The sequence below is a fragment of the Thunnus thynnus genome, chromosome 7 (assembly GCF_963924715.1).
Source record: "Thunnus thynnus chromosome 7, fThuThy2.1, whole genome shotgun sequence".
NCBI classification, from domain to species: domain Eukaryota; kingdom Metazoa; phylum Chordata; class Actinopteri; order Scombriformes; family Scombridae; genus Thunnus; species Thunnus thynnus.
Window position 1 is genome coordinate 27,407,853 of NC_089523.1, and position 25,922 is coordinate 27,433,774.

At 40.8% G+C, this 25,922-nt stretch overlaps 1 protein-coding gene across 7 annotated transcripts in view; it reads left to right on the forward strand.

Annotated features, from left to right (window-relative positions):
- The window catches only part of tenm4 (teneurin transmembrane protein 4), a 158,938-nt gene extending 139,923 nt beyond the window's left edge, over nucleotides 1-19,015 (forward strand). For all 7 annotated transcript variants that reach the window (XM_067595260.1, XM_067595261.1, XM_067595262.1 and 4 more), the window contains 5 exons: nucleotides 3,186-3,421; nucleotides 6,866-7,162; nucleotides 8,396-10,010; nucleotides 12,088-12,230; nucleotides 16,074-19,015. In XM_067595260.1, the coding sequence (XP_067451361.1) occupies nucleotides 3,186-3,421; nucleotides 6,866-7,162; nucleotides 8,396-10,010; nucleotides 12,088-12,230; nucleotides 16,074-16,832 (3,050 nt within the window). In that variant the 3' untranslated portion in view covers nucleotides 16,833-19,015. The remainder of the gene's footprint in view (nucleotides 1-3,185; nucleotides 3,422-6,865; nucleotides 7,163-8,395; nucleotides 10,011-12,087; nucleotides 12,231-16,073) is intronic.
- The last annotated feature ends 6,907 nt before the right edge of the window (nucleotides 19,016-25,922 follow it).

A 25,922-nucleotide genomic window follows, 5' to 3' on the forward strand; every position in this document is an offset into this window, starting at 1 on the left:
GATATGTCAAAACCTGGGTAAATAAAACCACAACTAAATGTGAGTGGCTGTCTCTCGGGGTAAATTAGACTTTTGGGGGGGTGAGGGGGGGGGGCAGGGGGCTAACCCTTAAATTAAGCGATTACTGTCCATAGCTTACTCACAGTAACATTTGTTGCTCCTTTGTTTTTTAGTAAACTGTGTAGTGCACCTTCCATTTACCAGAATGGAAACATATATTGATTTTCTGTCATATCACACAATTCATAAAACACAGTGGTGGTGACCCATGCAATATCCTCCAGGTTTACAAAATTTAGCCAGAGAGATGCAGACAGAGGGCAGACTGATGATGTGGCTCAGTCCACCGGATTTGTCTTACACACTTAGGCAATCTGATGTCCTGTTTTGTGCCTGACCACTTTATCGATTACCTGTTGATAGCTTTGAACTTTCCAGACCTACTTCAATTTTTTAAAAGACTGCCCCTCCCATACCCTCCCACTCTCTCACATTTGATTTAGATTTTAATGTGTCATCCACCTTCTGTCCCTACTGACTCATGGCTAAATGTGTCTGAAATAAAAGATGACTAGCTCTGGTTTCTGGTTTCTTTTCTGTTGCTCAGTGGACTGGTCACCTCCATGTTTTGACCTTGTCTCAGGCATCTGCTCGCAAGGAGAGTGGCGCCAGGAACTCTGCTGTTAATTAATTCACTATTGTCTTCTTTGTAAGCTTGCAACTGGGTGATCACATTACACATGAATGCACTGCCTTCAAGATTCCTCTCTGGTCATCTGGTTGTGTGTTTGTCCTTTTCTGGGTGAACCTCAACACTCCTCAGGGTTGTTACTTATGTTGTTGCCATTATGTGAAATTGATAACTTCATGATTCAAAACATTAAAGACAGATTTGAGGAAGCTTTAATGAAGCAAAGCCTGTTCAGGCAGTTCTGCTCAAGTCACCACTTCATGCACATGGCATATTCCTCCCACTGCAACATACAATACCTGTCAAAAGTCTGGACACACTTTCTCATTCAAGTGAATGGGAAGGTGTGTCCAAACGTTTGACTGGTATTGTATATCCAAAGCACCCTCTTAATCATGGTTGTGTGCCTCTGCTGCCGCTGTTCATGTAGCATTTCAAAAGCCCCATCCCCACCCCAGCATCCACCTGTAGGCTCTAGGTCTACCTTCCCCTGAGGCCAGAGTTAAAATTATGGCTCCCCACTCCCTGCTATGCTGTATTTGAATGTTTCCTTGTGGGGGATGACGAGATCAGAGCCTAGATGCCAAACATTAATACTGTACATATTCTACATTTACATAATGATCTATTCCACCTGAGTGGGCTGACTGAATTGTTATTGTCTTTGAAACTGCAGTTAGTATTCAGGTAGCAACTCCAATCAGGTATTGATTCATCAGTCATTAGATAATGAAAAAGATAACATACAAAGGTACCAAACATACAAATGTTAAATTTAAATATATTTGAGTTGACATGTAAATAGTTGCATAGATATACAAGTATTAGTACAATCATATTGGATTTGTACATATTAACCACCTGAAAGATAAAATTATCAAATAGACTGAGGTTGGTTGAAGTCAAGCGTCTCTTTAATTCAAACACAAGCAACAGACACGGAGAGTACGCAGAGTCTCCGTGGAGAATTCTGAAAAAACAAAGGAAAGTCATTGGTATATATTGACGGCCTCGATGCCCTTGGGAGGCACCTTTAGTTGTTTACAGATTCCTTCTAACAGACCTAGACAAGGCTTTACAGAGCTCTCCCTTCCACATGATGACCATGATGTCCATTTGACTATCATAGTGTTCCCCTCAAGACCCTGTCGCCAAATATATACATACATATGACCATACCTACTTAACTAATACATGGATTTTTCTATCACCACCGTATGCATATTGTAGTTACTAACTTAATTGATAGTTGTTTGTTTGGGCGTTTTTTACCTTTATTTATTCCGGGAAGTTTCACTGAGTGGAATCCCATCTGCCCATTTGACTGGGTAACGCAGGAAATTTTGCCCTGTATTAAATAACTAATTTAGTTTTGTATTCTTCATCAAAAATATTTAAATTGTAATTGTTAACAGAAAATGTTGAGCCATAGTGTGATGATCAGGTATACTGTTCCATTGTTTGTCTAGTAGGCAGACTACAGCCTCCTTAAATGGCATTGCAGGGCAGATCCCTCCTCTGCTGGACTGTATGCATGCATGCATTAGCATGAACTCCCCAATTCAGCAGTTTCCAGCTTCATCTAGCCATGCAGGCTTCCTTTTGGTAGTGTCTGCCCTAGAGGCCTTTGGTCAACCCCTGAAGTGTCTGTATGATGGAGAGAGGTAAGGGCCAGTGCAAGGTCAGCCCTGCCTCCTCTGCCCATTTCTCTTATGTCAGCAGCAAAACAGAAAGAAAACGATACAAAACTCTGTATTCTCACTTGATGTTTACTGTTGCTTCCTATGCAAAATAACGAAAGCCTCACAGCCACTTTAACCTGACATGTCAACACAAGGAAATTACAGGGTATGTGTTAATTTTTTCCCCGTTAAATGAAGTCAACTAATTAATGTAGTGTTTGACAAGCCATTAATTTTCCACTGTTCATAATGAGAATAATATTCATCCTGGTCCCTGTCAGTCTACTGACAGGAGGCGAGAAGGAGGCATTCTCTGATGAATGTACATGAGATGCTCGGTGGAAACATTAGTCACTGGTCTGGATCTGGAACACAGGCTGTCATCACCTAGAGACAGGCTCAGATTTATCCATTTAGAATTTGTGTGTGTGTGTGTGTGTGTGTTTATCCGTGTGTGTTTCACTCTGCCTTCTCTATGGCTACAGGCAAGTTAGAAGCTTTGATAGTTTTCATTCCCCCATATCCTCCAGGCTGCTGCAATAGCTGTAAAACTTTACTTTACTGGTGCTGTGAAACCTCTCACTATTGATCTTTGTTGTCACAGACCCAACATTATCGCAGGGTTTCAGTTAAATACTGCTGCTAAAGGCTTTCTTTTTGCTGAGCAGCCATTTTAGGTCATTATGTTTGTGTCTCACCGAGATGAATATTAAATTAACTCCTCTTACATCAGCTACAAGAAGCTCAGATTATTTCTCCCCTTCTAACCCTAATCATTATCTTTTTCCCCTATGACCCCTCTACATCCTCAGATCAAGTTCGGAACAGCTACTTCATTGGTCTGGATGGCTCACTGCGCCTAGTGTTGGCCAATGGCATGGAGGTGTCCCTGCACACCGAGCCCCACCTTCTGGCTGGCACAGTCAACCCCACAGTCAGCAAGAGAAATGTCACCCTGGCCACAGACAACGGCCTTAACCTGGTGGAGTGGAGACAGAGGAAGGAGCAGGCTCGTGGACAGGTCACTGTGTATGGACGCAGATTAAGGGTAAGCATCCCGTTTCGCTAAAAGTGACTTGTGACACACTTAAAAAGGGCCACAAGGTGACTGTTTAAGGATAGATGGGAGAGAGGAAAATGTCTATCTCTCTAAAAATGGAATTGGATTTCTGCTACCTCCTTTTAAAGACTGCACTCACTCTGCAATTTAGCCTTGACCGAAGGACTTCTTCATTCCTGGGTGTGAGGTGTAGGCTAGCAGATAGCAGCTCTGTTTACTAAAAGACTGTATTGGAGACCTGTGTTCTGATCAACATCAATATTGGTGCATTGTCAAAAAACTAACCTCCTCGTTCATTTCAGTGAGACTGAATAATTGGAATTTAATTTCAGAGAGCTAATAAGAATAAATCAATCTGTGTGTGTAGGCCAAGCGTGCAAAGATGACACAGTTACAGACAGAATATCAACAGGTCAGTTTTCATAATGGAATAAAGACCCAGTGTTTGACCAAAAAGCATCTGGAATGACCCATTGGAAATTAGTATTAACACAGGGAGCACCGATAAAAAATTTATCCTGATTGATTGGCTGGTTTTGTTTTTCTTGGCTTTGTAAGACAAATAACAACTTTGGTTAAGTTGTCTTCCACATTCTCTGGAAGGCGACACAGCTAATGGGGAGGTGCCACTTTGTCTGTCATTGGCTGTTCATTTAATGGCCCTGTTGTCCCTTTGGAAGTGAAAGCTTCTAATGTATGTTACAGACAATGGCCCCAGGGGTGAGATAGGAAATGGGAGCAGCCTAATGGCAAGAACAGAGGGGATGAACAGAGCTGGAATCATTGAGCGACCTTGAGTGGCATGTCAAGTGATATTACGTGGGTGGCTGGGTGAGTGTGTGGTAGCGCGCGGGGGGGAGAATCTTGAGTAAAGAACAGAGGGATGCATGAGAAAGGGGCAAGCGATGCAACGGTGTTGCTCTGACTTCACAGATCTTTGTTGGGGCTGAGAATAGGAAAAGATGACAGAGGAAAACAAAAGCGTTTGGGTTGTGGTTGTCGGTGTTCCAGTTTGTTTCTCTGACTGTATTGGTTACACTGTGGAACTACGCGCGCATGTTTGTTGTGTTGTGTTTTTTGCTTGTCCTAAGGCTAAATGTGTCACTGATGGTGTTCAGTTTACCCCTTCCACAGAGACACATGCCACTCTGGCTTCACCCCTCCCTGCCACCCACATTGTTCATGATTTATGTTGCAGAGGCACAGTAACTCTGTTTCTCTCTATGGAAACAAACCCTCCTCTTTGATTGAGTAGTTTAAACGTACTGTAATGGGAGAACCCTTGTGGCTGCCACTCCAGCATATCAAAGATCTTCAACCACTTCAATCTGGAATTAAAAACAGAGACAAGTTAATATCTCTGTATTGGCATTTTAGTATCTAGTATCTATCATCTATAATGTAGGGCTGTTTGTTCAAAAAAAATACCAGCCAGAAATAAAAAAAAGACAGAATTCGTTTGTGTGAATAACATCAACAACATAACTGATGTTGTTGAAGAAAACAGTCATTATTGAATTAGTCATGACAACTGACAAAATCACTAAAAAATTACAGATTGAGATTGTCATTTGACACGAAAGTCATTGATATTGATTGAAAGATCAAATGTAGCTGTAATGTGTTATGTTGAGGACAATTTAGAGTGTAACACTGTAGGTCTAATGTACTATACCTGTCTTTTCTGTATCCACACATCTGTCCTTGGGATTTTCCTCTTACAGGTGATGTCCAATTTAAAATAATTCCTCTTGAGTGGGTTTCCATTCTCTCGGGATTGTGGGATCTCTGCTGTAACAGGTTTTTTTTTTTTTTTACCCTGTTGAGTCTCTGGCAAACCACATTCTGACATGAGGAACTTTCTCTCTGTCTCAAACCTTATTTCCTCAATACAATCTTTTTGGACAGGCACCATGCTGCCTATGAAAGAGTCTGAACTGTGTTCAGTGTTTCATGAAATGCCAGAGCAGGAGTCTCAGTCTAGGATTTCCAGTCACTTATCTTTAAGAATCTATGTAGTTTAACAAACGACTGTCTAAAAGCTGTAGTAATTTCACTTTTGACAGTGCAGTTTGACACTTGTTATGCCAGTAGTTATAGGTAAAACAGAAGATAACTAATGTGAAGCCACCTGTCCTTATTCTTATGCCAGAGAGATCCACTGGAAGGGTGCCTCCCTCAGTCTTGGGGCCTAAATTACTTGTGCTGTTCCAAACCTTCATGGAACTGTGCTCTCAGTGAATCTGTTGCTTTTAGTATAAAGTAATCCTCTCAATTAGGTATCATTGACATTAATTGCCTCTGGTGTAATCGTCCCTTCACAGATGAGAGACCTAAGCATGCTTTTCTCAATGTGAGGTAGAAAAAAATAGGCTTCTCAGCAAGCCTCCTGTGGCCTGCTGTCTGGCATGTGCCTGGAAAGAAGCCTTTTCTCTCCAGGCTGCCTTAAGATGTTTTTAAGCTTTGCCAAGCATTTTACCAAGCCAATAACACACCTGAAGAAAGGCTGTGTATTTAATCAGAAAAAAAACTTGATAAAAATACAGAATCATGGGGGTAGTTTTAATTAAAGCAAGAGACCTCTTCAACCACATTTTCTCAAATATCTCAGGTGGTGTTTCAAGTAGTGGTTTGTATGGAGATTTGCTTCAACCTGCAACCTAAGTCCCTTTTCTCATCTTGATTTGATTCCTTATTCCTCTGTTGCTTCTGCTTACAGGCAGAGTCCTCTGACTGAGAAACATGATGGTAGGGCTGTTGGTTGATCCTTATTGTTGCAGCACCGGAGCTGCTTCTTAGACAAAGCCTGGCAGCAGCTTCGACTCTGTGTTGACCTGGACATGGCCTTAAGGATTACACTCTTCAGAGCAGTGTCTTTCTGCTCTGATCAAACTGAAACCAAGGGTCACTGTGTGCTGCTGTATGCATTCAAAGGAGGGAGAAAAAAAGTGTCATTTAAACAATGTTCTGAGTCACAAAGGAGAAGAATTGATTTTTTTCTCATCTTTTCCAATTTACGGAAATGGCTAAATAAAATGAGAGTCATCTGTGCTTGGTAATTCTTTTCAGAATGCGGGGAAAATGAATTTAATGATCAATGTGGCTCTAATGTTTCTTGCATGAATAGGCATACTCCCACTAAGACTCTGAATTTTTACACAAACAAAGAAGTATGGTAATTCTTATAATTTCATCACTTGAATGGCTCCTGCAGTCCTGAGATACAGCTCATCTGTTGTAATTAAAAGCAATGAAAAGAAGAATATAAAATAATCACTTTGTGATTAAAGCTCTCCACACAAGGTTCCACCTCAGAAGAGCAGTGCACCAATTCCCCTCAATCATTTCAACTTCCAAACATGTTTATGCTGTGTTGCTTGAGCCGCTGTGGTCAAAATAAATGTGTCTAACTCCCTGCTTTCTCTCCTATAGGTTCATAACAGAAACCTGCTGTCATTGGACTTTGATCGAATCACCAGAACAGAAAAGGTTTACGATGACCACAGGAAGTTTACGTTACGGATCCACTATGACCATGCTGGGCGGCCTACACTGTGGGCACCGAGTAGTCGTCTGAATGGAGTCAATGTAACCTACTCCCCTGGAGGGCATGTGGCAGGTATCCAAAGAGGTACCATGTCCGTACGCATGGAGTATGACCAGAATGGCAGAATCACCTCCCAGATATTTGCTGATGGCAAATCCTGGAGCTACACTTACCTTGAGAAGGTACGAATTGTTGGTTCCGTAGCTGACAGAGCAGTTTTAAGATAAAAAAAAAAAGTTAATATACCGTAACAGCTGAAATACACCAGGCACAGATGCAGTGCATCACATAACGTGGGGCAGAGCAGGGTTTTCTCCCTGCTTCACCAACTCTGTCTCCATCATTGCATGCATATTCAGTTTTGCCAAGTGATAATACAGTTGGTTATGCTAGGTTTGGAAGCCAAGGCTATATTAACTGGTACTGAATTAATTAACTACAGGATCACGGATACACATTGATTTGACTGATTTATTTTAATGAGTAATGTAAAAAAAAAAAAAAACCACAAGGTTGCACTAATGCATCGTATTGCCTCTGGTACAATTAAGTATTTATTTGAATAATTTTCAAACAGATTGTACTTGTTTTTTACACAGTTCTATGTAGTTTTTACTTGTTGGAGGGCCACATAGCCGCACGTAGAAAAAAAAGTAGACCAGCCGCACAAAAATAGAGATGAGCTGTTCGACACCTGCGTAGGTGAGCAACGCTTCCATGGTCAATGTAGCAGCTTCAGTTGATTATAATGGACACTATGTGCTATGGTTGTTCTGCAATAGATGTGGTGCTCTGTGTCAGTGCCCGGTGTATTTTTGCCATAAGATGGTAGGGACATGTACAGATAAACTGTGGAGGTGTATTTGTGTAAGACCCTTGATGGGAGATTTTAGACTGGAGTTAAAAGTTAACCTGTACTCCAATAGTGTTTGCGCTGCTTTATCAGGCTCTAGCAAAGATATCAGCAGAAATGTAATTAAAATCTGTCTGGTGCACTGCAGACGTTATACTTTGTTACTGTAGTCTGACAGCAATGTTCAACCTGAAATAGCTCTGATGAGAAGAACACTGAAATGTCACTTTCTACTCACTAATTGAAGGCAAGATTGTTGGGGAGAGGGTAAAGAGCTGCAATTCTCTGGCTTAGACATGTAATATGATAATGGCAACCAGTCACCTTGTTAATAGTCCGTAGTGAGTTTTTCGGAAACCTCTAAGTGCTGAGATGCCAGCAGCCTGTTGTGACAGCCTTATAACTCATTTAAAGACATAATTTATTGGTTTAAGAAGGCCACAAATGGAAGTGGTAGTAGTTGGTAGTGGTAGTGGTTGTACATCTTGAAAGTGACACTTAAATGTAATAAATCTTATGCTGTATTGAAATTACTGAAAGAATACTCCTCTTCTCTTTACAGTCCATGGTACTGCTGCTTTATAGCCAAAGGCAGTATATCTTTGAATTTGACAAAAACGACCGACTGTCGTCTGTGACCATGCCTAACGTGGCAAGGCAGACCCTGGAGACCTCCCGCTCCATTGGCTACTACAGAAACACCTACCGCCCTCCTGAAGGTAACGCTTCAGTGCTCCAGGATTATAGTGAGGAAGGCCAGTTGCTGCAGACCACCTACCTGGGCACAGGCCGCAGGGTCATCTACAAATACGGCAAGCTTGCCAAGCTGCTGGAGATTCTGTATGACACCACACGCATCGGCTTCTCCTATGACGAAGTGGCAGGCATGCTGAAGACAGTCAACCTGCAGAGTGAGGGCTTCACCTGCACCATCCGCTACCGTCAGATTGGCCCACTGATTGACAGGCAGATTTTCAGATTCAGTGAAGAGGGCATGGTCAACGCCAGATTTGACTATGTTTATGACAACAGTTTCCGTGTCACTAGCATGCAGGCTGTCATCAATGAAACACCGCTACCAATTGACTTGTATCGCTATGATGATGTGTCTGGCAAAACAGAGCAGTTTGGCAAATTTGGAGTAATCTATTATGACATAAATCAAATTATCACCACTGCAGTGATGACCCACACCAAACATTTTGATGCTTATGGCCGGGTGAAGGAGGTCCAATATGAAATCTTTCGCTCACTCATGTACTGGATGATGGTGCAGTATGACAATATGGGACGTGTGGTGGCCAAGGAGCTGAAAGTCGGCCCTTATGCCAACACCACACGGTACACGTATGAGTATGATGCTGATGGTCAACTCCAGGTGGTGTCCATCAACGACAAGCCTCTGTGGAGGTACAGCTATGACCTGAATGGCAACTTGCACCTCCTCAGCCCTGGCAACAGCGCACGTCTAACGCCATTACGCTATGACATCAGAGACCGCATTACTCGCTTGGGAGATGTCCAGTACAGGATGGATGAGGATGGTTTCCTCAAGCAGCGAGGGAATGACTACTTCGAGTACAACTCAGCCGGTCTGCTGGTTAAGGTGTACAACAAAGTGAGCGGTTGGAGCATCCGATACCGTTATGATGGCCTAGGCAGGAGGGTGTCCAGCAGGAGCAGCATGGGCCACCACTTGCAATTCTTCTATGCTGACTTGTCTAGCCCCACTCGGGTCACCCATATGTACAACCACTCTAGCTCCGAGATCGCCTCGCTTTACTATGACCTGCAGGGACACCTGTTCGCCATGGAGCTAAGCAGTGGGGATGAGTTCTATGTGGCCTGTGATAACATAGGCACCCCTCTGGCTGTGTTCAGTGGCTCAGGCCTCATGATCAAGCAGGTGCTCCACACGGCATTCGGAGAGGTTTACCTTGACACCAACCCCAGCTTCCAGCTCATAATTGGCTACCAGGGAGGCCTATATGAGCCTCTCAGCAGACTGGTCCACATGGGCCGAAGGGACTATGATGTTCTTGCTGGCCGCTGGACAACACCTGACCATGACATCTGGAAACGTCTCAACAGCAACCACATCGTGCCATTCAACTTGTATATGTTCAAGAATAACAATCCTCTCAGCAACAATGAAGAGATAAAGTGCTACATGACCGGTATGTTTACTTTAACAGACCTATGTTTTACAAAGGTGTGTGTTTGCTTTACAGAATACTATTCTAATACTATTCTAATATTTGTCTACCTAACCCTCCCTCTCAGAGAACAACAGCTGTAGTAAGTTTGGGTTCAAAGCAATTCCATTTGATTGCAATGGTGTCCCAGAGTCACAGCAAGAAAAGAAAAGTGTAAAAAAGTCTCAAAACATCTATATATACTTCTTAAACCATAGTTATGTAACTGAATATAGATAGCACTGTTGACAGATGTTAAGTGAGTCCCGCTAGAGCAATCAATAATGTATATACATTTTTTATGGTGCTAAAATTACACGTGTGGGGTGGGGAGGAGAGGGCCCTATATCTCGACCCTCGTTCTTGTGTGAAACTGCTATTGCTTGCAGTGCAGCAAACAATACTCATTTCCAGGTTTCTCTGTCAAATTTGGTTTGTTTTTAAACAACAAGCCACAAATCGAAGAAAAGACCATGCCAAAATTACTCTGAAAAGCTGCATGCTATGGGGGTTTTTAAGAGCTTCCTCACTGGGACACTGAGGTTGTTTTTCTGCCCTGGCATGCACGTGTGTGTGCGTGTGTGTGTGTTTGTGTACGTGCGTGTGTGTGTGTGTATGTGCGTGTGCCCAGTGGCTATCGTTTTGAAAGTGCTCAAAGGGAACAATGCTGAACGGCAAAGCCCCTCTGTTGTTGAACACTCAGGTCCCTTCCTAGAAATATCACATCAGTCTGTGTTGTTTTGTGGTAGGGAGGAGGTAAATGGCAGTGAAAGCACCCCAGTGGAGAAGGAGAGCACAATGGATCCATTGAAACCTTAGCCAGGGCCGGTTGTATCAACCTCTGTGGCTGGAAGAAAAACAACATTGTTAAGGACACTCAGTGGATACTCTGTGGTTAAACCAATTGGCTTCAGCCAGATTTCATTAACAAATAGGGGATTTGTTTAATTCACAATGTTATTCTGCATTATATTTAATCAATAAATCTTATAGTGACTATGAAATAATGCATTTTTTACCCTTTATCCTTAATTAATTCACCTGTAGACAATACGGAGAGACAAAATAGTCACTTTTTGTATAGGTGGAGGCTAGTCTTTTACAAAGCCATTTAACCACCTGCCAAACAGAAAGGCGTTCAGCTTCACCATCCACCATTAGGGGCTGACTGGCATTTGAATGCTAAGCAGACTGTTAGATATATTGTAGTAGGTCTGCCTCAGTTGTGATTGATGGCGCTGACATTTCCATTCCTTTCACTAAATTACCAGGGTTTTTTCATTGTCCTCAAACAAATTCTTATTTAAAAAAGCTTTGTCAGGTACGACAATGTGGCAATGCCAATCTTTGACAAACTTGCCCCCCAAGTGTCACAGCAATAATTCTGCTGTCCGTAACAAACACATTGAAGGGGGCAAGAAACAAATGGCTCAGATTCAACAGGCTTCGCTTCCAGTCATGTTTGTAGCCTGCTCTGTGATATTCTGAATTAATGACAACTTATCACAGAGGATGGCAGTAGCACCTATAACCACAGTGCTGGTGGCTGCTATTAGATGAACCACATTATCATGATTGCATGGATTTGAATCCCGGACACGTCACATTCCTCTTTTTCAGCATCTCGTTATAGAAAAAGAATTATAGCTGAAGAACCCGCTGAGTCTTCAAAATATCTCGAAGTCTCGGCTGCTTTGAAATGACAAGAAATTACAGTATATAATTATCAGCACAGCAGACGCTCTCAGATGTCACTTGCTGTTTCTGGGACCCAGCTGTGTGTCATTAATGTGGCACCTGCAAGAGTGGACATGAATCATTGCCAGCATCTCGAGTGTTTATTATAGCTTGTCCACTTTCACAAACAAATCAAGTGCTCAGACCAAGTGAGGAGCATTTCAAGGAGACAGCCACTTGACTGCAGAATGTCAAACGGTTAAAATACAAAAATCAATTCTTATTGTTTTGTTTGGTTTCTCTGCAGTCAGAAATGATTGCATCTATTTAGATAACAGAATATGTATGGCACTGTTTGATTGTGTGGATCCTTTCTCTGTAGATGTGAACAGCTGGTTGGTGACCTTCGGCTTCCAACTGTACAATGTCATCCCTGGCTATCGCAAACCAAACACAGACACCATGGAGCCATCCTACGAGTTAGTCCGCACCCAGATCAAGACGCAAGAGTGGGATAGCACCAAGGTAAACCAATCACTCTAAACTTTTCCACCTTATACCTTACCACAGATCACCCTCTTCCACTTCTGCTCCCCTCCTTTTTGACATCATTAGCAAATAGACATGCTCTGTGTAGCCAGACTCCCAGAGGAGCTGCCAGCTATCAGGCCAAAACACGGCCCAGTGAGCCAGATCCCAGCCCCTAGTCCTCATCTTGGGGAATGGGGTCAGGCTAAACAGCTCTTGTAATTGTCCTGCCATTAGGGAAATTCACTCTCCATTCCCTCCACCACTGGCCATTGATTTCATCTCAGTCTTACACCCTTAGCCAAGGTCTGAGAAGTAGTAGACATGCTCTGATTCCCGCATTTATCAGCCCTTTTAAGTTGCCTCAACTCACCTGAATTATTGAAGAGGCCACTGTTGTTGTCTTGGGTTTTGTTACAGCTAGACTAGTGAATGCCACCCATTAGGTGGCCAGATTCATGTCAAGTGACACTCTGGCTGCTACCTAAACTCAGTTGGCATTTGTTGTTATAAAAATGTGTTCTCATCTATTTGAAAGCCTAAAAGCTACTGGGATGTTAAAATACAAGGTTATCTTAATCTGTGACCTCTGATCTGACCAACCATCCATAATAAGCCGGCAGACCATCCAGGTACTGTAATCAGAGAAAGCAGTGATCTGAAAATATGCTGTAATACCTGGGAATTTAAAGCATTTGAACAAAAAATTGAAAACAAAGACAATGTCCCAATGTCCTCCATTTTGTATCCTCATTAATTTCAGATATTTTTCTGCCTGTGATATTGGATATAAATACTGTATATCCATTCTAACTGTCAGTATAACCAATTCTAATGTGTATGCATTTAAAATCATGAAAGGAATTTCAGTATTACTCTTGACATTCCAGCAGACCTTGATCAATTACAAAGGAAATGAAACACTTATCATGGTTATTTTACAGGTTATATACGAAGGCAAAATCATAACATTAGAAATACCAGTAATGACCTTATCTAGCATAGACCACACTGGGAGGGTTACTGTCAAAGCCCCCTCGGACTAACACAAGCATGCTGCTAGTGTCTTACACTGTATAGAGAAGCTCTGAACTCACCCAAGGTACCAATCTACGAAGGAGATGCAATAGAGGAAATATCTAATTGAATCCAAAGTCATCCCAGCTATTTCCATGTCAAATAGTTCAGAGTAGATAAGATGGAATAGTGTTGTAGATTAGAAAGAATAAATGCAGTACTCTTTTTTTCAGACATACTGTTGCAATTCTGCTGTCAGTTCTCATCACCTCAGACCTCATAATTTAATCAACACATTCAAATGCCAGGAAATCATTTTTTTTTCAAACTGACTTAATATGTTTAATTGCTGAGTAAATCACACTCTGTGTGGTGTTTCACTTTTGGGTCAGATTCTGGTTTTTAAAGAGGGTAAGCCCACCACAGCGACTGAAAATATTGCATTGCATATGTTTTTTTACCATACATTTCTTGGAGGCAGTTTTGATAGAAGGACTTTAGCGACGTTAAAATGAAATATGAGTCATATATTAAGCTATATATTCAGTTTGTCTATTCTTACTTTTTTTTCTGAAACACTCAATAGAAGTAGGTCCATTTGAGAAATTATATCACTGAAAGCTAGTTTTCCATCTAGAAATGCAGCCTTTCAAGTGTCTTCTTAAGAATACCCATGGTAGACTCTAACATCTCTAAAAATCTGAGGCTTTAAATAACAAAGTTAGCCTAGATTTGAAGCTTTTACTCATGCTTGTGTGGGAGCGCTTCCTTCAGCACACCTCGGGAGTATGTACTGTAAATGATATGTAAGGAAAGATTGAGATAATTAGACTTTACCCTGTGTATGAGTCATGATATTCTTATCTAGAATTCCTGCTTCAAAAATGGTGTTCTGGGCTTGTTAATGCCATGTTGATCCTCACTGCAGATGGCCAGACCAGCCTAATTAAATGTAGGGTTCTTTGAAGCATAAATATAGCTTTAAAACTACATGTGGTATGTCCTGTACACTTGGCATTTTATTTTATTTTATTTTATACAGGAGAAAAGTATGCCTGCCTTTCTATCTCTTTTTATTTAAGCCCCTATTTGGCCATGCTGCTGAAGCCACACACAGATTGAAAAATACTGTGGAGGACCAGACAGATGAGGTTTGTGCTGCACAGGGCTTGATCTCTCTTTCTGGGTTGTGCTGTAGGCTGATTGCACCCCATGCTATGTGAATGATGCCTCTCTGGTAGTGTCCCGGGAGGGTATTTCAGTAAAGTAGAGGACATTTTCCCCTTTCCGCCCTCCGCCCCTGGGACAGCTGACCGGGTCACACTGTTGGTACGGTAAACAAACATGGAGTGGCATGGTGTGAAGTGTCCCCCGAGGCCATCACTCCCAAGGGGCCCAACAACACAGCTGCCCCTTCCCCCGCACATGTTTCCTCTGCATGCAGGATCTGATGCGATGTCATGTCAAAGACCAGCCAGATATGCTAGTTACTGCAGCCTGCACTACTCTCCTCATCCCCTCCCAAAACCGCAGCCTATAGCCACCCTCTAACAGGGGCACAGGAAGACAGAATTAGAAACTGTCAGGAGGACTTTGGATGTGACCGGTTGACAAAAACTCCTCAGGACGCTCACAGCCTTACCTAGGGCGATAGCAAGAAGGCACAGTTTGAGAGCCTTTTTGTTGCTGCTCAGACCCGTTCAGGCAGCTGTCTCACTGTGTGTTGGCCAACTTCCATTTCATATTACTCTCTTCATTTTAACATCTCCCTTTTCTTCCTGAGGAGTATCTCTTGTCAAGTACTATTAGGACAAAATATTAATTTTGGCTGAAGGGAATATGGTATCTATACAAAGCTTTGATCCCTTAAGGAATGAGATATATACACTAGTTACCAAGAGACTCCTGTTTCATATTTGGCACAGCATGGCTGTCAGAAGACAGTAATTTCACCCTTTTTCAAAATATCATGCCTGTCACAAATGATCAGAGAGATTTGCATTTGCTGACAAACACCTCTGCCCCTACCTTGACTATGTGTGATACATTCACAGCTTCAAAGCATCATGGATTTGACATGGATGGTTTGCCATTGATAAGGAATGTGAGGGAATTACATCATTATTTCTATATGTAATGTACTGAAGATTTTTAATCAAGTAAGAATGTGGATATTTTTAATACCAAATGTAAGCTTTTATTTTTACACCTTCCAATAGATTCAATTTATCATGAAATGAATGTGATGACACCATTGGCGTTTTAAATCCAGACCACTGCAACAGACCTCCAGGAAATAATGTACGATAGAACTTTGAGAAAACTAGTTCTTAAGCAAAACAGCATTGGTTGCTTGTAGGGTTTTGTATTGTTTTTTTCCTGCAGGTATCACAGGGATCCAGATCATGTATTTTTTAGTTGTTTTTTTCCATCACATTAATACATGAACAAATTACAATAGGTGTGGAATCATCCTCATTCAGTCATATGCGTTAACATGAAAAAGAATGGCTTATACTCTGTAGTGTATAAATGTTTGAAGTGGTTATGAAACGATATGAATCTCAATTTTGGAAAAATCAGGAGCATCTGCAAGCAGACACTACTGCCTAGTCCCCACAGTAGGATGAGGATATGAAACTTACACTAGAGGTTTCAAGCCAAGGTGTGAGGAAATCAGAAGTTTTGGTAAATAGTATGTACTGTAGAAGAACATCTTCAGACAAACAATTGAGTGATATTGTGTCAATCCATTTCTTGCTCAGGGTATGTTGTATGCTTTGGGGGTTTGTGTGACTAACCAGAAATGTTCTTTCTTTGCAGTCTTTACTGGGTGTTCAGTGTGAAGTTCAGAGGCAGCTGAAGGCCTTTGTGAAGCTGGAGCGCTTCGGCCAGATCTACAGAGCCAAAAGTGCCGGATGTCCTCAGACCGAAGACAAGAAGAAATTTGCCTCTGGCGGCTCCATCTTCGGAAAGGGGGTGAAGTTTGCTATCCGAGATGGTCGCATCGGCACCGACATCATCAGCTTAGCCAACGAGGACGGGCGTCGCATGGCTGCGGTTCTGAACGATGCATTCTATCTTGAAGACCTCCACTTCACTATCGCTGGAGTGGACACCCACTATTTTGTCAAACTGGGCTCAGTAGAGGGAGACCTGTCCCTCATTGGGATGACGGTGGGCCGCCGCACACTAGAAACCGGTGTCAATGTGACGGTGTCTCAGGTCAACACTGTTCTCAATAGCAGGACTAGGCGCATTACTGACATCCAGCTCCAGTATGGCGCGCTGTGTCTGAATACGCGTTACGGCAGCAGTGTGGATGAGGAGAAAGCTCGTGTGTTGGAGCTGGCCCGACAGAGAGCTGTCGCCCAGGCTTGGGCACGTGAGCGCCAGAGACTGAGGGATGGAGAGGAGGGCTCGCGAACCTGGACTGAGGGAGAGAAGCAACAGCTCCTGGGCTCAGGGAAGGTGCAGGGCTATGACGGATACTACGTGGTTTCAGTTGACCAGTACCCTGAGCTGGCAGACAGTGTCAACAACATTCATTTCATGAGACAGAGCGAAATGGGCCGAAGGTGACATGAACACGAGGCTCTGGAGTGACAGACTCAGATGTAGGACATGGGACTTCTTGCCAAAGACAGTTGTGTACATGACCACTTTCTTTTTCTTTGACTGTGCTCAACTTGGTTTTTAATATACGGAAAAAGAAAATAAAACATGGTTGCAATCAGTTGCACTGTATTAATAGAAGAGTGTCCTTCTCCTTTTGAAGATTCTTTAACAGTCTTTGCCCTCCAAGTGCGGCTGCTAGAGGATGAAAATTTGCGATGTCTGTGACTTATTTTTGTGACTCCATTTCCTCGTCCCTGTTGGTGATTCTGTTCAAAGGAACCCAAGAGGAGTATTGGTAATGCATTATGTTCACTGGCTCACCCTGCTGCCAGACTTGCAGATTGTTATTCACAAGCTTGCTCCATTCTGCCTTTTCTGCGCCTCAGCCAAGGAGATTCCTTCTCTTTTAATCACTTCTTTTTTATACTTGAAACCCTCATAGCCCCAGTCATCCATAAATAATGAGAGAGATTTCTGTTGGCGGTAGAGCCCTTCATCAAAACCCCAGCTCAACTTGTCAAAGCACCTTCATTTGTGTGATGTCTTGTAATTTTTTAAGAGGAGGCTTGATACTCATCCGTGGTCTTAGCTTGGAAGGCTTCAGCGCACCCTGACTGTGCATGTTGATGGCCTTCCTTATGAACTACAAAATTAGCAAAACTGCTTAATCAAGCTTAAATTGTATGGTAAAGCCAACAAAGGGATATGAGGTCACTTTTTTATTTTGTGTGCATTTTTTCTTTTCAAAGGAAGAAAATGAAAACAGAATAAATTGTTCTCTGCTCCTTTTTATTTGACTGTGGTCAGACAACTCGATTATGAAAATAGAGAAGAGCCAACCCTGTAAGAAAATACTGTGGATTAATGTCTGTATTACACAACAAAGGGTATTTTACAGGAATGGTTTTGAATTACGTTTTAGTTTTGTTTTATAAATAGCTATATGAATTAACAGTATAACAAATGTGAACTTAAAAAATGTGAACTATTGTCCCTTTTATTGTTAATTGTTGTACTTGAACAATACTTAAGGGTGTTTCAACACATGGAATAAACTATGAAAGGTGGTTTAGTTAAATCAGTTACTGTGTTTTTAATTAGACCAACAACTTTTTACTCATCTCAATTGCATATGAAAGGCAGTGTTTGTTTATCAATGAGCTTTAGTCAGTATTCCTCACCACAGTGTCCAATGAAATAAAGCTTGGGATGAAAATATTTTTAAAAAGTGAGACTACAAGGATGGTTAAAGAAACCAGTCTCGTCAGTGATACATACTACATTAATATATTGGCTGCTGAGATAGATAGGCTTTGCATTGTATTGTGGGTGAGATGAAAGATACAAATTGCCTTTGCCCTAAGGGCTGCCCGCAGGTCAACATCGAAAGTGCTTTCACTCTCCAGAATAGGGATCCACTTGGTCCCATGGCTGGCTGAAATGCGTTAGACCTGCAGGTGTACTAGTTCCCGTTTACAGACTAAAGGTCGTCAATACAAGACAACCTTGGAAATGGACACATTCTAGCTCCTATATCTCCATGTCCTCCTCAATGGGGACGGCAAAGGACAATTTACATCTGCTCATTTGAAAATGTCATGTGAAAAACTCAAGTCAAGACTATTTTGGAAATTGTGTCATTGAGTTGACTTCTGGTACTTTTTGAACTATGCCAAGCCACTGCACACGCTTGACTTTCTTATCGTTTTTCCATCAAACACATGAACTTGTTTATGTGTGTAGGGGTTGTGGGAGCATGATTGAGTGTCTCAATCTGTACAAACGTTAAAACAAACAGTACACAAATTTTTTTCTGCTGTTGGTTGATTCAGTGAGGTTTTGTTTCCAAAAAAATATGTATGTTCAACATAATATGAATGAAGGATATTTGCATTGTGGAATATTGCACTGAGAACTGTTCGTCATAAGCGTCATAAGACTGTATCTTTTTCTAAAGTTTTGGACTCATTTTGAGTTTTGGTTTGTTCTCAACACTGTGTTTTTAAGGCTTCTCTTTGACCATGTAAATATGAAGACATCAAAGTAAGCTGTAAATAAAATGCAAATGTAGATACCTCTTAGAGCTACATCAGTGACCCTGTGTAGTCTTAAGGTAGAAAAAAAATAAAGGGAATATTTTGTGTTTATTTTTTGTGTTTTGTTATATATCTATACTGTATATTCTATATAACACAGAATCATATTTGCTATTGCTGCATGTCAAACTGAGGCATATACACTCCTCTAATGAATTCTCTTCACTTCACAATTCTGGGTAGATTTTAGTAGCCTATTTATATTACATCGCTTAGAAATTACAGACATGTTTTACAGTTCATCTGTATCTCCAGAATATTATACATGCATTAATTCTCACCCTACAACACATTTCATAAGACTTTGAGCCTAATTTGATGCAATATGATAATGTAATATTGCACCATGTGCCATTATTTAGTTAGACATGCATTACCACCTGTTTAGACCTTGAAGCTATTAGATTCTCACATGGAGTGAACATGTGGCCAGATCATCAGCACATAAAATACAGAGTATTAATAAAAACATCTCTACGATAAATATATTTAACTGTAATAAGACAGGGAAGCCTCAAGGGATTCTGTGCAAAACTTGACTATTAATTAACCTGTCAAAGTTGAGGACCAATCCTTTGATGTTACAAAAGCCACCAGGAGGCTGTATTTTTAAACTTGATAACTTTGTTGAAACAAGTGGAGCTCGGGCTAATCCTGTTAGCAGGTGGGGTGGCCCGGGAGTTAGCTGCCAGTATGTGGTGGCAGCAAGGGAGCCTGGAACATTTACACTCACTGCAGGCAGACCTGAGCTTGGAGCCCAGAAGAGAATATGATGGCCTGTTTTACCTGAGCAGACAGCGCTGTCTCGTTTGTTCTTCTCCAGTTTGCATTAATGACAAGCGTCATTGGAAATGTTCACACCCTAATGTTTGCTTTGGGTAGTTTGACTACACAAGTTTTTCAGATCTATGACTTTCATCTTCCTTGAGATAGCCTGAGCCTCAAGCCCCACATGCTTCCGGTAAAGAGGATTTCTTTACAGGGAACTGAAATTGCTGCTTGCTGAGAGAGCCTGTGCAGGATGAATTTTGCTGCAGAGAGGCAACATGTCCATTTGCCTGGAGGACTGCAGTCTTCTGCTAGAATCATAATAACTTTACCTCAAACCCTGTTGCACAGAGGAAGATGATGAAAGAGAAAATTTTATTTTTTATATGTACATATTATTATATTATTATAAGTGGTCATTAGAATCAGTAAGTACAATAATTTAACATAACTTTTGACCTATTTTTGAGACAATAGAGCATAAAACCATATTTTTGCAAGGAAATTACCTTATTAATTAGATCCAAAAGAAATATTAATAGATAAATACCATATCATATGTAGAATACTACACTATTAATAATTTCATTTGCTTTTTTTTGCCTTGAGAACAAGCTGTCTTGTGATGCTGATATTTTGCAGGAAGCACTGTGTTCCATCACCGAGTGACTGAAAATAGGAGGAGAGGGTGAGAAAAACAATATGTGCCAGCAAGTGTTAAAAGCTTAATCACTGGTATTGATGAACAACCATATTAAACCTCACAAATCTGCTATTATCATTTTGTGCTGTAGGGTAGTTTTAATTGATTAAACAACAAATTGTGATAGCTACAAATAACTGATCTTTTGATCCTAATGCAAATTATATAATACACAAAACAGATCAGTTTGTGTTTCAAAATAGGTACACAAAAGATATTCAGGTCACATATGTAAATCAGACAAAGGAAATTTGTTTTCAACTCGTTTTTCGTGTTGCTCTTGTTCTTGTTCGTCTTCTCTTGTTTTTCAGTCATCTGGGTCTGCAGGTTTTGGTTTCAGAGTTCAGTTGGACTTTGACAGCTACACCATTTCTGGTGCATGCAGCCACACTCTGAATTTGATCCTATATTCACTTAACACCCACCGTTACATTCAAATTTGACTCCCCCTTCCAGATATTTATGTGAGAGGAAAGAAGAAAATCCTGCTTTTAGCCTGATTTCACAACTGCGACAGGCAGTGGAAAGTGAAACTTTTCTCTAAAAAGCATGCATGAACTATTTTCCCATTACCTGTGCTTAGTCTGATGCGAAGAGATATCTTCACATTGCTTTCACACTCCATCTGTTTCCTCTCACTGATAATTTGAACACTCTGAGCCAAAGTGTTGGATAAACACTAGCACAGGTATTTGCAGTTAAAATCAGCAAAAGGTTGAGTCCTGCTGAGACCCAACCATCCATTCCCTCTATGAATCCTGTATGTAGTCCGAAAATAATAGCTAAAATGAAACACCTGCTGTCTCTCGTCTTGATCCATCTGTTAATCTCAGGTATATTATAATATAATACCATTATTACATGATAGTCAGCTGCATTTATTAGCCTGAAGATCAGCAAAGTTATTGACAATAAGCACCACCTGTTATGCAGTTTTCAAGCCTGTTACACTTGTTCAAGTTTTCCCAACAGCCGTAAAATAACTGGTTGGTATGACAGTCCACATCTGCTGTGTATCCTGATAACACCACATGCTTGAATGAATAGGACAGCCTCACATTCTGTCTTTAATCATTCAGGTCCACATTCCCTCTCTACCAGTTATGCAAATGGTGGACCAATAATAAAAGTTAATGGGGCAAAGAATGGTAAACCAACTGGCCATAGAGAAGTGATGCTGAATTTTCTCAAGGTTTAGGTCTCATTTGAATGCCCACCATGATGACAAAACACAGCGGAAACAGAAGCACTCAGTAAGTGTACTTACTGTAGGCTCTGGAAATGAAACTGAGGTGATGGCTTTCAAAGTGTCATATTTCAATGGGTCATGCAAAGGCCAGTGTTACCTCTCATAGAACTGACCTGCGAAGGGAAACTGTAAAATGTGCAGTACTAGCACCTTAAGCAGTACTATGCTGCATGCTTGTAATATGAGAGGCATTATTTTTCAAAAATTAGACTCAAGAGCTGAGTGAGAGAACCTGTGCTTTCCACTGTAAAGCAACATAAGCTGAAAGTTTTGACCTCACCTCTGTGATTATGAGAGTAACTCATTACGTGGCTTTCAGTATTGAAGTCATTTTCACTTAGATACACAACATCAAGATAATCAATAACCTGTGAAGTGGAGCTACATCAAAGCTGGTCTCACAAATTCACAGTCGGTAGCTTCTTGCTGGAAGGAAGACCTAATGCAACTGCAGACTCTAAGTACTAAAGAGTCGCAATTTGCTTTGTTTTCTACCTCTTTTGAGGAGTATCACAAAAAAATCATATTGCAAATAAATTGATTTGCATGTGAAAAATAACTTTTGTGAGAATAAATTATTGTTACTGAATTGTGTTTTTCATATTTACATATTTCTCCTTGGTTGGCTCAGCTTGTGCAACTGAGAAAGACAGTATGACAATACAGTTTCTATTCTCTCTCTGATCTCTGTGGATTATGCTGGAACTGACGCTCTAAGAAATGAATCCTGTCAGCACAAGGTGAAATTCTTTTCTTACTTTTTCAGAAATACATACTGTGAGTGTGTGTGTTTGGTCTGTACCGGACTCCAGCAGGGTCTTGATGGTCTTGCTGGACCCACTAGAGGCGGAAGCCGCAGCTGCAGCTGCTGTCTTCCATCACATTTCCCCTGACAGGTGTGAACAAAGGACCTAGAGAAATGTCACTGCTGCATTTTTAAGTCACTCGGACACAGCTTGCATTCAGGAATGAAACTGCCTTTGCACATTATGCAAATCATATTGACAGCATATCTAATGCTTTTATTAGGCTAATTATGCTTAAGGTCAAATCTGTCCATAGCAAAGGATAAGTACCCGTTCAAACCAAATATCTGGAAGCATTTGGGTTGACTGAAAGGTTAGTTAATGCTTAATGTCTTAGGACAGCTTATCATGTAGCACTTTATGACCATGAAAAAATAGGTGTTACTGATTTCTGTCTATGTCATGAGCACCAGTCATTATCAGTCAGGGGCCATCTTCAGTGTTAGCATGAGAGCAGTGATGGAAAGAAGGATATGGAAAGATGTGTTTTGAAAATTTGTTTCATCTAGTTTAGGAAAGGAACACTGCACTGTTTATGATACTCAACAAGAGTTTCAAAACTTCTTGAAAAATACATCTCATCATGTTAAAATGTGTGACAAAAGAGAGAGATGTTCATCATAAAGTGAGGCAAAGAAGAACCATAAAGGTACGGTTCATCCTCAGTAGAGGTACTCTGTTGTCAGGGTTGAAACAGAGCATATGTATATTTAATAGGCTTGAGCTGCTGCAAACTATTTAACAGCAGGCCATATGAAAAATATATAAAGCAGTAGAAAAGGTTGTGTATTCTTTAAATTAGTCAGCTTTCTTTGGGTCAAAAGGTTAAATTCATGTACATGGAAGGATGTCTGAACTCTTTGAGCCATCTTCATATAGAGTTTGAACATTATTTTGTTAGAATGAGCTTCATGTGTTGTTGTTCAACTGAGGTGATTTAAGCCTTAAAAGGTGCAACAAATTCATCTGACAGTTGGCTACAAACCTTCGGTGAAGGAGATTTGGATGTGTGACAGTCAGTGAAGTGCACAGACAAAACAAAAGATCAAACCCTTTAGGTCTCAAACAGCATAAATCTGCCACATGGCCTGGCTTTATGGCTGAAATTGTTTAATTTATAACATTCCTTTTATTCTCCTCTGTTTTTTTGATACAAGCAATACATTGTGAAGAAAAAAGGGCATTTTTACACCTATGACAGTAAGGGGTAATGGTGCTGCCCCTTGCCTGGTGTAAATCCCCAGAGAACTCATTGCTACAGGCATATTCTTATTGCCATCGGCACTGCTCATAGACACAATATCTATCCGGTGTCTGACAGCTGTCTAAAAAATGCCTTGCCAACCTTGAGTGCTACTTTTGTGAACTGCATGGCCTGTAGTCCAGTCACTCAAGAACACATGAATCAATAGAAAGAATAAAACAAACGTAAGGGTACTTTTGTAGAGACATATTTTCTAGACTAAAGAAATGTGTAAATGTCAGATGTAGTTATTAGATATATACAGTACCAGTCAAAGGTTTGGACACACCTTCCCATTCCCTTCAATGAGAAAGTATGTCCAGACTTTTAACTGGTACTGTACATGGTACTGATTCAGTGGGAATAATGCCTCTCCTACAGTATGGAAACCACAGAAGATAGCAGTGCCTTTGTTTCTTTTGTCCTCCTTTGAATTTACAGTGTGTTTTCAGTTAAAAACACAAAGCCTGAACTTAATCTGACAGAAATATTTTGGTTACAGAACTTTTGAGCCCATTACAAATGCTATTATGTAGATCAGCCTTGGGGAATTTATTTCCACATTGTGCATTTGGATTGTGACACTCCTGGCCTCTAATTTCATTTACCCATACAAATAAGCTGCCAGTTGAAATGCTTTAAAGTTGTGGAGAATCTTTTAGCACATTTCACTGAAAGACTTGTTTTCTTTCATTTTTTTTGCCAACCAAATTTTCTTGAACTGTAGAACTGATAAAAATTGTTGACCCCCCTCCAACGCTGCTCCTCCACAGGCGGACACACAATCCCTGACACACACCACCACACTGCAGGCAATACATGAAAACAGATTGCAATAAGGAAAAAATGGTTTTAACCTAAGGTCTTCAATGTCATCTACTATTCGAATGATTTTTTTTTTTGGAAAAGCTTGAATGCTGCCATTGTGTAACACACTGTACATCTTTTAGATTTGAAACAGGGAGACACACACAGACACACACACACACAAACCTTAATTGGATGACTCAGGTTTCTATGATCCCTCCTGGCGTATGTGAAGTTTTTATACACTGTTTTCTACATGTACAAATTCATTGTTTATGGGCAAGAAACCTCAGACCAGTACATGTGCAGGCAGTGGAGCAGAATTAGATTATAATTCTACTGGACACTGCTCAGCTTTCACCGCCACTCTCACTATGGCTACTATATTGCACTTGCAAACATGAAAAATACTATATTTATCTTTCCAAGATGCTGCTGTACAACACTGCTGATTTTTGGCTCCAGTTAAGCCTTGGAAAAGAAAATCTCTAAGTTTTGATAAGTGATGTCCCAGTGTGGCAAAAAACAGCTTTTATTGGGGAAGGGTGATGCTGTCAAGAATGATTAAATCTGCATAGACCATCCGACATGGAAAGAGTCAGCTTCTGCCACAGCTGGTTTGGCTTTCTGTGTCCGTTGACTGATGAACATTAATTGTGAAAAAAAAATATGAAATACATTGTGACATGAAGATAAATAAAAATTGCAAATCCAGAAAAATATGTTTGTTGAACATACAAGACACCAGCTCTTTTCATCATGACATAGTGTTTCAGGAGCTGTGGAGCAACACAGTGCCAACTCCCGGGTTACACTGCATGTGTTTTGTTTTATCAAATAAAAAAAAATGATAATATTTCAGTCTCTCTGTTCCTGTACAACAAAGGTGCTTGAATGGGAAATGACTGCATGAATAAATCAGATGGAGGATAGTGTTGTGCTGTAACAATGGAAATTGTTTTGAAATGATGTTTTTTTTTTTTTGTTTTTTTTTAAGATATTCTCTTCTCTGGGTGTACTTTAACGCTATCCTTTGTCATTATTTTCACAAAATTCACACATGTGGAAAGACAGCCCCTTAATTTAGAGGGATAGTTCAGGCAGGTCTTAATTGTTCTATAATTACCACAACAGCATATGGGCGCAGGCCTTTGTTTTCATAAATAAACTGAAAAATAGAAAATAATTCGGTTGAATACCCACATCTTCAGTGTGATGCAGTGAGTGAGTGTAACTCAAAAGCCCACATGGAAACCCAGGACATTACCATTCATTGTTTGGCTAATTAGAGGGTAGTTGGTGCGTCTGGATAAAGTAAAGTAATTAGTCATAGATTTATAGCTGAACGTCAGCTGAGAGAGCAGTTGCTAACATCTACTAAA